The sequence below is a fragment of the Rhea americana genome, unplaced genomic scaffold, assembly GCF_003343005.1.
Source record: "Rhea americana isolate MKP2758 unplaced genomic scaffold, rheAme1 scaffold_122, whole genome shotgun sequence".
Classification (NCBI taxonomy): Eukaryota; Metazoa; Chordata; class Aves; order Rheiformes; family Rheidae; genus Rhea; species Rhea americana.
In genome coordinates this window covers 1,592,638-1,605,201 of record NW_028185284.1, presented here as the reverse complement: position 1 = coordinate 1,605,201, position 12,564 = coordinate 1,592,638, and the positions used below count along the sequence as shown (strand labels likewise).

At 35.4% G+C, this 12,564-nt stretch overlaps 1 protein-coding gene across 1 annotated transcript; it reads right to left on the bottom strand.

Moving 5' to 3' along the window:
• Positions 1-7,589: 7,589 nt before the first annotated feature.
• LOC146600348 (heparan sulfate glucosamine 3-O-sulfotransferase 1-like) lies at positions 7,590-8,540 on the bottom strand. Its single transcript, XM_085325455.1, has one exon. The coding sequence runs from the start codon at positions 8,538-8,540 to the stop codon at positions 7,611-7,613; it is 930 nt and encodes a 309-aa protein (XP_085181581.1). The 3' UTR covers positions 7,590-7,610.
• Positions 8,541-12,564: the final 4,024 nt, after the last annotated feature.

Sequence of the window (12,564 nt, the reverse complement as noted above, 5' to 3'; positions counted from 1 at the left end):
TCTGTATGGCATGGTAATTCAAGGAGACAAAAAGTATCTACCCACTCACTTCCACACCCAAGATCTGGAAAAAGACTATCTCAGATTGGCACTGGAATCCTGATCTGCTGGAAGGGGGAAACCACTTTTCCCCAGTCTGTAAAAATGTTGCAAGCACTCAGTCTGGGTGGTTGAAGTAGCCCTGATCTCTCTATATCATCTGGAGTGCACAGCACTCACTATGATTCAGCAGATACCCATTTTATCTGACCATAATTTTATTTCAGATGCTTGCTCTTCTGCTCAGCAAAGAAATGTAAGACTAAGCTATCACCCTACCTAATCTCTGTATTTTTAATGCAAGTGATTAATATTGTAAACCCCACCAATATTACCTTGACATGAGTGGGTAAAAAAAAAGGGGGGTGTTTGCTATGAAAAGGTTTTTTTTCAAGGAGAGAGGAGGATGTGGAACAAGGCATAACAGAATTATAAAATAAAGTTTTCCAAATTTATTGAAAATACAGTTTCTGAATAGTAATGTCTCATTTAAGACCAACATATCTGTATCGTTTCAGATGAATTTCAAAATTCAAAATTCTAACTTTTCTTCCTAAATTAAAGAAAATGAAAACACACTGAAAGCTTACTTCTTGGAAGTATGAAAGGCAGTTGATCCCTGTTCCGCTATGCTTGCAGAACATAAACAGGCCCTACATATATGACTCATAAGGCATTTTTTTTCCAGAAAATCTGTCCTTTTTTTTTTTTTTTTTTTAATTCATTCTGCCATAGGAACACTTGACAAAAACTTTAATCACATAAACATGAGCTGTCTGACAAACATGTAATGGATGCAGCTTGCTTTGAATCTGAGAACACAATACACATTATCTGGAAAGTCAAAATATTAAGAGCAATTTATGGTGCTATCTCATGAGGCTGCCTAAAGGTTGGCCTGAACAGATTTTGGTTTATTAATACAACAAATAATAAATTACAGATGGCTCATATCTGAACAGTTACCCATGGTTCAGGATGCCCTCAACAAGAGCACTTTATTGCACACTTGTGGATTCTGCTTGTTTTTGTTTTAGAATCAGTGTATTTTGCAAGCTCTGTGCGTGTGTGTGTAACTGTAGCATATGTTTATGAGCCTTTAATCTTTCTTCACTCAAGGCAGCAATGTAGCCCATGCAGTTTACAGTGATCCATCTCTGTCACTTGTCTCAAGCTGTAGATTTGTTTTTCAGCAGAGTACAGGAGTGGTTTCTTCATTCTGCTCAAGACAGTTGCACAGCAGTTTTCCAGACTGACAGTCCTTGTCAAATCAGTATCAAAACTGCTGCAGCTAGTGCTGTTAATTTTTCCAGAAAGAATTAAAACACCCACCAACATTCAGTATGGAGAATTACTGATTCCATCCAGTGGTTCACCAATTTCCCTTTGCGCTACAGCAAAGGCAAAGACCGAGGACAGATAGTATTAAGCCTGTCCTACAGTATTGTTCTGCTCTCTACTAAAATGAAACTAGTTTTGAAAATCTTTACTCACATATGTTCCTAACAGCCTAATGATCAGAAAACTAATTCAGGGATGTAGAATACCTAGATGAAATCCCCAGAGTGACATTACTTTGCCTTGTGCGCTGCCCTATCAGGCCAATCATCTATGCCATATTTCATGAACAAATATTTACTAGAAGAAGGACATCAGTTTAGGGCTTATTATATTCTAATTGTTCCTACCTTATATTTTTCCTGTTGAAAGTTTGGCTGATATGTTTTTAATAGAAAGTTTATAATGGGTCAAAATTTCACACCAAAAAAATTGAAAAAAAGAAAATAGTTAGTTCAAGGGGCAATGGGAATGGACTCTTACTTACTTGTGCTTCCCATTTATTATTGCCATTTGATTTAAATGCCAGTCAGTGCTTCTGAGTAACAGTGTTAAGAGTTTACAGTAATGTTCTTTTGAATAAGAAAAATTATTACATGGTTATATTATTTAAACTTTAATCTTTGTAATCTTTACTTACCTAAAGAAAAATGTTCTTCATCGGGAACTGTAACAAAAGTAAGATTGTAATTTTTGGTATGATAATTCCCTGCTTTTATTGTACTATGAGTACTTTTTTACTTCAGAGAAAACAGTACAAAACTAAAGAAATGCCCAAATTCTCTATACCACTGTTTACATTAAGATGCTTTTCTTCAAATAGTTACTAAGAGGTTTTTGTAGTGAACTAAAAGAACAGGCAACATAAAAGTATAAGGCTTTTTTACATCAAAAAATAGACTTCCTAGTACCTGTTACATGTGTTRTTATATGAGATACTGTACATTTTACATCACACAACATATATTTAACTAGGAAAGTATGATCTCTTTGGGGTGTGTGTATTTTTAATCTGTTGTATTTTCCCTAACTAGCACACTAGACTCTGATTAAGTGCTAATATGAAATTTATGCTTTGCAATCCAATTAGTATCTTGGMTTCCATTAATTTTGCAGGAATTATGGTAAGCTCATGTCTCTGTTCATGAATGTTAAAGAAATGCCAACTTTATAATCACAGACTGATGCTACAGAGTATTTTTATTCATTGTTGGGTCTAACTTTAGATTTTGTTTTATGAAATAGCAAAACAATTTAGTGAGTCACATTAAAGCTTGAAATAACTAAAATGCAAACTATTTAGGTAATAACTAAATATGGGTCATTAACAGCTGATAATGATTAATATACTAGGCAAATTATTATTGATTTTAATTCTGATGTGTCTATGCTTTTCCATGATAAAATTCACTCTTGAAGGAACTGAAGGATCAAACCCACAAATACAGAGAAGAATAATCTCAAGGAATATGAATCTTTACCGAAATAATTTAGATGTTTTTCTATAAGCACATGTTCTAAGTATCATTATTGTACAACTCCTATTTTAAATCTAGGTACTTGAGATCTTTTTTGCTGTTTTTTTTGTTTTTTTTGTTTTTTTTTTTTTTTAAACTGTGCTCAAGTAAAGCAAAGTGATAAACAAGAATTTGGGTTTTGACCATGATAACAGTTATGACAATATTCAAATTTGTATTCCACTGATGAGTCTGGCTTGACAGAGGCAATAAACACTTAAGCTTGCTGCAAGCAACCTAAATGTTTATATTTCTTTTTGATGTGTTTCAGAAATGTGTGTGGAGACTGAAAACTCTGTACGCAGATCCTCTTTCCTACAGTGGTTAATATAATCTTTCTGCAATATGTTTTATAGGATTCTCTACTGGCTTTGTATCAAAGGCTTCTGAAGGAATTCCTGCTGTGTAGCTGCATACAATGATGCGTACTAAGTGTACTAAGTGCCCTCTGGAAAGTTCTCCAAAATACTGCCTACGGATAGTCCAAAAATGTTCCTGCTTGAACAGGTACTGCTGCATTTCAGAACTGCAGCTCAGTCAAGGCTACACTGTGAAAGAGAAGACTGGAAGCAAGCACAGGGCCTTGCTAGCTACAGTGATATTATTGAAAAAAAAAAAAAAGAAAGAAAGAAAGAACGAACAGCTCTTTCTCTGGTAAAATAATGGAGGGGAAGTGTAAAAGAGGAACTACTAAGTAAGTACTGGGAGTTCTGCAAGGAAAAAACTCTAGCTCCTAAATTTCCCACTGATTTTTCTTTAAGGAATACATATCATATATATAGCCTGTATAAAAACACAATAATATAAGATTCATCTAGGTATTATCTAGGTGGGTGTGCTCCTCACTCTTGCAAAGGCTGAACTGATCCAGTTATGGTTGCTTTTACTTGCTCCTGATAGTTCTCAGTAGTATTTGACTAAAGCAACTGCAGCAATGTCATTTTAACTGAAAAAAAGGAAAGGAACAATATTTAAAGTGAAAGCTTAACATTTGTCAAATACAGAACAAGGTCAAAGAGTTGCTCAAATCATCATAAACTCCACAGAACGTTTACACCTGTCTCTGTCTTCTGTTTCAGATGCTCCCAAGAGCCTTTCAAACAGCTGCATGGTTGTTTCTGTGAAACTTCCTGTGAGTATCAGATAGGGGAAGAAAGTCCCTTGATGACCACTTAGATGAAGTACATTAGTTTTTGGTTTGCTAAAAACTATGGAAACGCCTATGTAGTATTTGCATATCTAGAACTGCCTTATTAATAACTTCTTCAGACTGATGGTGTGCCTCCAGTTCTGTGCAAAATTCAAGCAGTTCTGAATTCTGTACACCAAAAATTGAGTACTTTTTATGGAGAAAATACTTCCAGCTTTTTATTATGAAAGGGTGGCTCAGTGGATCTTCTGGTAAGTGGATCTGATTGTTCTGAGAGGATCAGAGGAGGAGGGTTATGTACTGAGGAGAGGAAGAATGGAATAGGTCAGGCCTGCATGAATTATTTTTTCACACCACAAAACTGGAAATTATGATCGGAGCCACTGGAAATGTTACAGTCTGTTAGATTTACTGAATCCTACCATGGGGAGGATAAATTGCATCTTTGCAGATGGTTTACACAGCAAAACTTCAGAGGAGAGTTCTCRTTTATGTAAAAACAAAACAAAATAATGCCTCATCCAAATTATATTTTTTTGTGTAATATATTTTTTTCTGGTACTGGTAAACGCTAAAAAGATCAGGGTTCCCTCAGTGGTTTCCTTCCTAGAAATGCTGAGCAGGAATGAAGACTGCTGACAAATCAGGTAGATATATGCATCAATAATCCATACAGATCAGCACTCCTTGAAATGTGAAGAGAGAGAGACCTGTATTTTCAAAGATGCATAGTTTTTGCCAGTTGGTGTTCCTGCATTCTACTCGCTTAAAGATTAGCTGTAAACTTCAGAGAAAAAAAGAGAACAACTTGATGCCTGCGAGCATAAATATAGAAAGACATTTTTTTTTTCTCTCTTTTTGGAAACTATGAAACTGATACAAACATGTGAAGTCTTCAATTACTGGAAACTATTTGAAGCCTTTGTTGAAGTACACATTTTTTGAAATTAGCTTCCTCACTATATATATGTGTGTGTGTGTATATATATATATATATATTCTTATTCAACACTATTAAATGGAATGATCACTGAAAAGAAGCAGTACGTGAAGAATATAGAAGTTTCGGACTACATGAAAAACAGAAAACAGTACTGATGGAAAAACTATAATCTATGATATAAACTACTGGTTTATTGCTACCTGCAATACTGTTTTTTTGAAATGACTTTAGTAGACTTGAATGAATTTTATTCCCCACAGAGGTTTCACTGGACAGAAAGAATAGGCTATTTAAAACATTATAGAAGGCTGGATTTGAGGCTTCTGCTGCCAGATAAAAATGCTGCAAGACATAAAGTGCCGGTCCAACATAAAAACCCTCTGCTGATTCTAATTTCTTCAGAATTTTTGCTGGGCTAACGTTCTACTTGACAAACGACAAAGAAGGTATTGTTGGACCTCACAAATGTACTTATTATGGTTCATTTATCCACTGACCKTATACAGATGGTACAAGCCTAATATGAACAACATCGTGTTCTTTGGCTAATCTGAAAGAAATGCGTTCATATTTCCACACCTGATCCAGATCAATTTGTACTTCTGTTGCATAGATCTGATCAACATTAATAAGATTAAGAAATCACAACCGTAGAAAAGGTAGAGGACCTAAACAATGATTTTGCCTACTTGCAGAAATCACAGATGTACTAAATAATCATACTACAGAAAGATAACTTCAGAGCTTAATTATATGCTAATAAAAAATAACATAATTTTATAGATATACACATACAAGGTAGCAGAAGAAATAAGGAACAAGATTTACTATATGAACATTTTATATTTATTGAAGGAGTATTTAATGAAGGTTATTTCCATATAATCTAGCTGGCTTTGATTCTGTCCAGCTTCAGTGGAAGAAGACTGCTGGCTGCCTAACARCTATGCAGCCCCCTCATGAACTGATTAGAAGCCTAAAAATTAGCAGTAAAATATGTACCTTCTAGCCCATGAGGTGGAAGACCAAATCCCATGTTAGGACCATTTACTCCTGTGGGTTGCAGAGTGGTTTAGTCAGAAGAACACAGATTCAGGAGGTGTTACCTGTCCCTGTCACCTCGACAGGATTAGGTGGCGTTAGATGCTGAGATGCTCAGAGTGGGCTCAYGCAGACTCGGCTCTGCAGTGTCCTGAGCAGCTTACAGAAGAGTGCATCTAACAAAAGCTTCTGTGTGGCACAGCAGTGTTTCTGGATTTCAAAGTTTCAAATAAACACGAGCTAATACAGCTTTCCCTGTATTTCTATTTGGCAGCACACGCTCAACATTTCAAGTTGATTTTTTTCTTTGGTATTGATATATAATAAAATGGTTGTTACATTAAAAAAAAAAAAAAAGGAGAGAGAACCAGCACAATATTGTCAAACAAAAAATATTAAAACCAAAAAATTCCTARTACAGTAATATAGATGGACATGATTTTTATATATGATCATACTCTGTCATGCTCTTGAAAACTCTTGAAAACTGTTGTCTGAGATATACAATATATCAAGGAGTTATTTTTAACTCTGAGTATACACTATGATCTGCATGAGCGATTACAAAGAAATAAATTCTTCCGTGCTCTGGAGGGCAGGCAAATAACTTTTTTTCTTTTTTCCCCTTCAAGAAAAAATGTGCCAAAGTAGGTATGTAATCTAAAGTCAGGAGACAAATAGAACAATTAGTCACAGAACACAAACATGATTAATATGGCAGTACTGAAGAAATGTCTTTTTGCAGTACTGAAGAAATGTCTTTTTCATTCAAGAGAAAAGTGGCATAACTTACATAATCAAACATTTGTACAGTTTCCGATATTAATAAATTTTTTGCATTCACAAATTTATTTTTTAGTATACAGAGTAACAGTGTAAATTAAAGTTGTCTGGAATATTAATTTCTTTACATTCAGAAACCTCACTTTTAAAGCTTCAAACAGTTCATAGTCTTTCATATTCTTACTTGGTTTGTAGGGTCTCTCTCTTTTTTTTTTTTTTTTTTTCCAAATACAATTATACGTGAACTAAATTCCTTTTATTATTAATTTATTAAGAACTCTGACCTATTGACAAATTAGGAATTATTCAATGGTACCATTAAATATGCCGCTGTTTGAACACACATATTTAACATATTGTGTGAAAAATTCTAGAAATCAATGCCACTATCATGGTGTGCCTGATATAAAAAAATACTAACAACAAAAGAACATGGAACAGTCAGAATAGTACCCTTTCCAATATTTACACTTTTTATACTGTTGGAAGCAGTCATTTTTTCCAAAACAGTTCAAAGCTTGTAACTGTTCTGAAGTAGATCCACTGAAGTTAATGCATTTGCAAGAAAGGAAAAAAAAACGTTTATCCACAATAATCATACAAATACATCAAACATTTTTCCTTATATAAAGGGTGTCATTATAATGAGTTAATACATACGCTATTCCAGAAGAGCATTTTGTCTGCTTCCATATTACCAATATGTTAAGTTCTTGCAATATGATGCTCTACGGTTTAGAAAGATGTGTTTGAAAGAGTTTCTCGCAGGCCTTTTCAAGAAGCACCGATTCCAAATTCATTAATGCCAGTCAAAAGAATGATTAACCATTCGGTAGAATTTTGCATTGTGCTCTCTGAAGTAAGAATAAAGTTGCTCTAAAACAGTATCGTTGACAACAGGGTGGGGGCGCCCTTTGGATTCGTGTAAACACCGCTCTCTTCCATCGCTTCTAATGCAGTAGAATCCCTTGGTCTGGTTAAAATAAAAATTAGAAGACATAATTCGGGAAGGAAGATTGAGAAATTTTTCTACCTTCTGTAATTCAGGAAGAGGATCCTTGATTAAAGTATTACCATCCACTATGTGAATCTGATCCAAATTGAAATGCTTGAGCCACTTTTCCATGTGAACATCATATAGACTTCTCTGAATAGCTTTGTATTTGGTATTAAGTGCTCCATTCTTAATAACAATATCTTCAAAAAGCTGAATAGGCTTGTGGCTTTCTACTCTGTTGTAATATACTTGGGTATAGTCAGATATGACTCTCTCAGTGGGATCTCTTAGAATGAGCAGCAGTTTAATAGAGCTGTTCATGTCATGAATTCTTTCTGGAGCCTGTGGCGATGTGAAATAGCCTGGTGTTTTCTCAATTGTAATTTGATTTCCATAAGAAAATGGCATCAGACTCCTATACCAGTCTATTCCTTTCACGTAATTTTCATCCCAGTCGAAGAAGTGAACTTCTGTAGCTGCTACCACAATATTAGGATGAATATCCAACATTTCCAGCAAAGCCCTTGTCCCTCCTTTACGAACTCCTATTATGATGGTCTGAGGTATTCGTCGGGTTGTGCCAGGAGGTCTCACCTGTGCTGAATAGTGTTCACTTTTATTGCTGAATAATCCTACTTGTGACTTCAGTGTTTCCAGCAGTGCCCCATTCTCAACAGGAGCACCCTGAGTATGAGTCAGCAGAAGATAAGCTGACACCAGTAGCAAGGCCATGTGGAGAGGARTAATTAGTTCAAGACAATGTTATGCTTGACTAATGAAACAAAAGGTAAGTCTCCTCTTGAGGACTTGGTTGGCAGAACTAGTGATGAACACACAGCAATTTTCTGAAACATCTTAAAAAAAACGAAAAACAAATCAGTATTTCTAAATCCATCACAAATTGGTAGTTGACATTCAACTTGTAATCACAACATAGAAAAATTATACCATAGGTAATTGTTTTTACTGACTTAATTTCGGGAAGACGGCAACAACCAGTAGACTTGCAGGACATAACATCATTACTTAAACATTCATAATCAGCTGAAATCTAGGATGTTTAGTCACATAATGACAGTCTCAGGTATAATCTGTCATTGATATAATCTGTCGCATTCCATTTCTGATGGTCTGAGAAAGTATTTGAGTTTGTATCTGTAACAGATTTGCAAAATTGCCAGAAAGAGTAGCATGCAGTTGTCATTCACAATATTCACAACAACAATTTATCAATGAATCAATTATAAATCAGTACTGGGTATTTATGCCTTAGAATTTTTCCTTAATCCATTCCTCTATCCAGTTATGTTYAGAGAGATCCACTCTCTGAATGTATTCAATATTAGTGTGTACACAGATGATAGAAAGTTCTGCATTTCAGATGATACACAGGCACCTTATTTTGGAAGCGCTATTCCCAGCAGCTGAGGCAGCAGCATTTTGTTCCTCCTGTCATTACAGCACAATTATGCTCTCATGCTATGGTATCTACTGCTAACTGAGCAAAAATGTATTTGGTGAAGCTTTCTGGTTCACATTCAAACAATAATATAACTGCGAAAATAAGTAAAGATCATGGATATACTGAATCTTATCTTTTCTGAGATGCCCAGAAATTCTCAGGCCATTATTACATTCCATCGTGACTACCTCAACATCCTTCTTTGCTCACTCCAAATATTTATTTTCTTCTATTTACTAGTACGCAGGCATGTAAGTGTATTTGTGGCTGGCTGTTTCAATTCATATATAGCTTTTTCTTGCCTGCCAATTTCATCATGTTACAAAAGGTCAAATCCTACTGCTACAGTGTCAGATGAACTCCTTCTCCCACAAGCCTTTAAACCTTTTCTCATTTCTGATTCTCTTCCACTTTTTTTTTTTTTTTTTAAATCATTGCATCATTGCATCTGTCTTTTACCCAGCAACATTCCCTCTCCTGGAAAGAATATTATATGTTTCTTGAACAGTCACCTGAGTTGTCTTTTACATCCTTTTTTGTATCTTCTTACAAACAGCATGATTTTCATTATAAACTTTTTCTCTGAAGACCTGCTGAAGTGAATCACAGTTACTATTTTATTCCTAATTAACTGGCAGTTATCTAGTTTCATTCAGTCAAGAGCCAGGCACAAATACTGTGATTCAGAGAAGCCTGGAAGGTGAAAAAGTCTATACTTAGACCTAAGTGAGGACTGGTCTTCCAAAATAGGTTTACACCTAACATGAGTGAGAGTCTGTTTTATTTACTATTTGAAACCAGCACTTCTCTATAAAAAAACCACCTCAAAATCAAGTAACAAAAGAGATTCTACATTTTCTATGGACAGAAGTATTACTATTTTTGAAAACAGTTACTTTAGTTTAACCAGTTTGCAAGTAGTTGTATGTAGTAGAATGTTCTTAGACTCATTGCTAGAGCAAAATCTTACCTGGGAAATCTTACCAGAAGAAATCGACAATGCACTGTAAAGCTGATGCCTAAATAGATCAAAATTGCCGTTGGGAACAATTCCATCAGAACAACATTCCAGCTTCAGCCTAAAAGATTTGATTGATTTTGATGAAGCTCTAAGATGTTAGCTCCTGTGGTTAGATTATAATTGCTACATAAACGTAAAAAGGACTTAAATATGATTTATCAAATATAACTGGAATGTTGTTCGAGTAATTCTTGCGTTGCTTTTCTGTCTTTATGCAATTAATGCATATTTTTAGGCGATAATATGAACTGCTTTGTATAATGAAAACAGTATATTTTACACTGCTGCACTGTGCACTCTCTGAATCTCAGAGTATTCCTATTAGCTTTATGGGACACAACTGAAAAATTTACCCCATGATAAAAGATCAGAATTATAGTGCCTTATTATATGCTTTTTTYCTATTATTTGGTAGTGCTGGTGTTGCTTAGTAACATAAGGAACATCAACAGTTACGGTACATATTAAGCAGAAATGAAGTTCAAAAAGAAAATCATGCTGTAGAGAGAACTAATTAAGTAAGTAATACCTTGGGCTTTTGTTTGTTTTACTTTTTCAAAACCTTAGACATAACATTTGCTAAAGAAGCTAATAAGCTGGCTGAAAAATCATTTTAATACTGCAGAAATGTTTAAGAGACCCATAACTGCTGCATTCTGTTATAACAAATCTTCTAAGAAGCTTATGCTCTATCTTGCTTCAGGGTGAAGCATGGCATCATACAGTAACCTTAGCTATATTATTATTATTATATAATACTATTAGTTTCCAATAATACTTTTCACTGCTTATAATGCTTTTAACTGGAGAGTTTCACAGCACTTTATGCTGATGAACTGTCCACACCCTATTAAGACATGAAGACGTTACCCTTCTCACCTTAWAGAAAGCTGAGAAAGACCAATCTTTAGACCCCGTTCAAGAAAGTGCAAATGCTTTGGAAAGTTAAGGTTACTGTGATCTGCTCAAAGTAATTCAGCAGTTTATGTTCCAACCAAGAACAAAACCCACAAGACTCCCAAGTGCCATTCCAGTTCCAATTTTGTGCCATTTCATGGCAGTCACTCACATCTCTTACAGTAACTAACTWACACTCGGGTTATGTGCCGAGCTGAGAAGCAAAAAGAGATTCCTCAGTGCCTCAGCAGAATATCAGAGGATTCTGCACAGCAAATATGGCTGTTTCTTCCCTTCCACCCCTGACCCCCTTAACTGAAAGAAAGTATGACTTCAGAATTTTGTAGTTTCAAGATACTGCTGCAAAAATAGTCCTGTTCACTCCTGGAAGCTACAAAAAGGGACAGAACAGCCAGAACAACTACGATAAAGCTCCATTTTTTTTTCTGTCTTCATTTTTAAAAACAGTTCTGGATTTAAAAGGAGAATGTATTGCTTTCTCTCTTTATTCTTGTTTGATACAAACTCATTGCAACACTAAAACCAGCCACTGAGAAGAGTACCAGCCAGCCCTTTTAAGGCTTGCCAGTACACAAATTTGTAACAGCTCCATTACACAATTAACCCCCTGTAATTAAGTAATTAATGTTGGCAGTATTAAAAAAAAATGTAGCCTAACTATTGACAACTAGAGATTATACTAGTGGTACTGTTTCAGGGAAAAAAAATGTGTTTTTTTTTTTTTTGTTTTTTTAATCATTCTGTTAAGACAGTTATGCCAGTGCCATATACAGTGCATGTACAGAGTGGTTTTATCTAGGCCACATCTGAACTGATGATATAATCTCCCTTTATCAGTAACATATAGCTCAAGCCCATTCCACTTCCGAGAGGCGCTTGCCTCACTCCGTCGATCACGGACTTTTCTGCCTGTAGCTTAGAGACCTCAGGAAAGTACTGAAGTTGTGCCTGGATACAATCACGGTGAGGACTCTGTTATAATAAGGCTCTCAGTGCTGATACCAAAAGGAAGTGTCCCACCCCTCAGGAGCCTACATTGTCATAAATGAGGCAGAAAGGAGAAAGAGGGTAGAAATGGACTTGCAAAATGTAACAAGTGAAGCTACTGTAATTAGCACAGTATGTGGTGACCAGCTAAGTGCCACTGAACGTTCTGTAGCATCATGTCAGAGATGTGTTTTAAGGAACTGCTTGACAGGGCTTCGTACAGGGCACTTTTCTGAAGCAGTGGTCACCAAATGAGAAAATACAAAATCTAAGGGAGGATTGAACATTTAAGTCCAACATTACAGGAACAGGCAGAGGTTCTTGTTTCTGAGAAGACTGATCCAAATCCATTTCCCTTCTTTCTGACT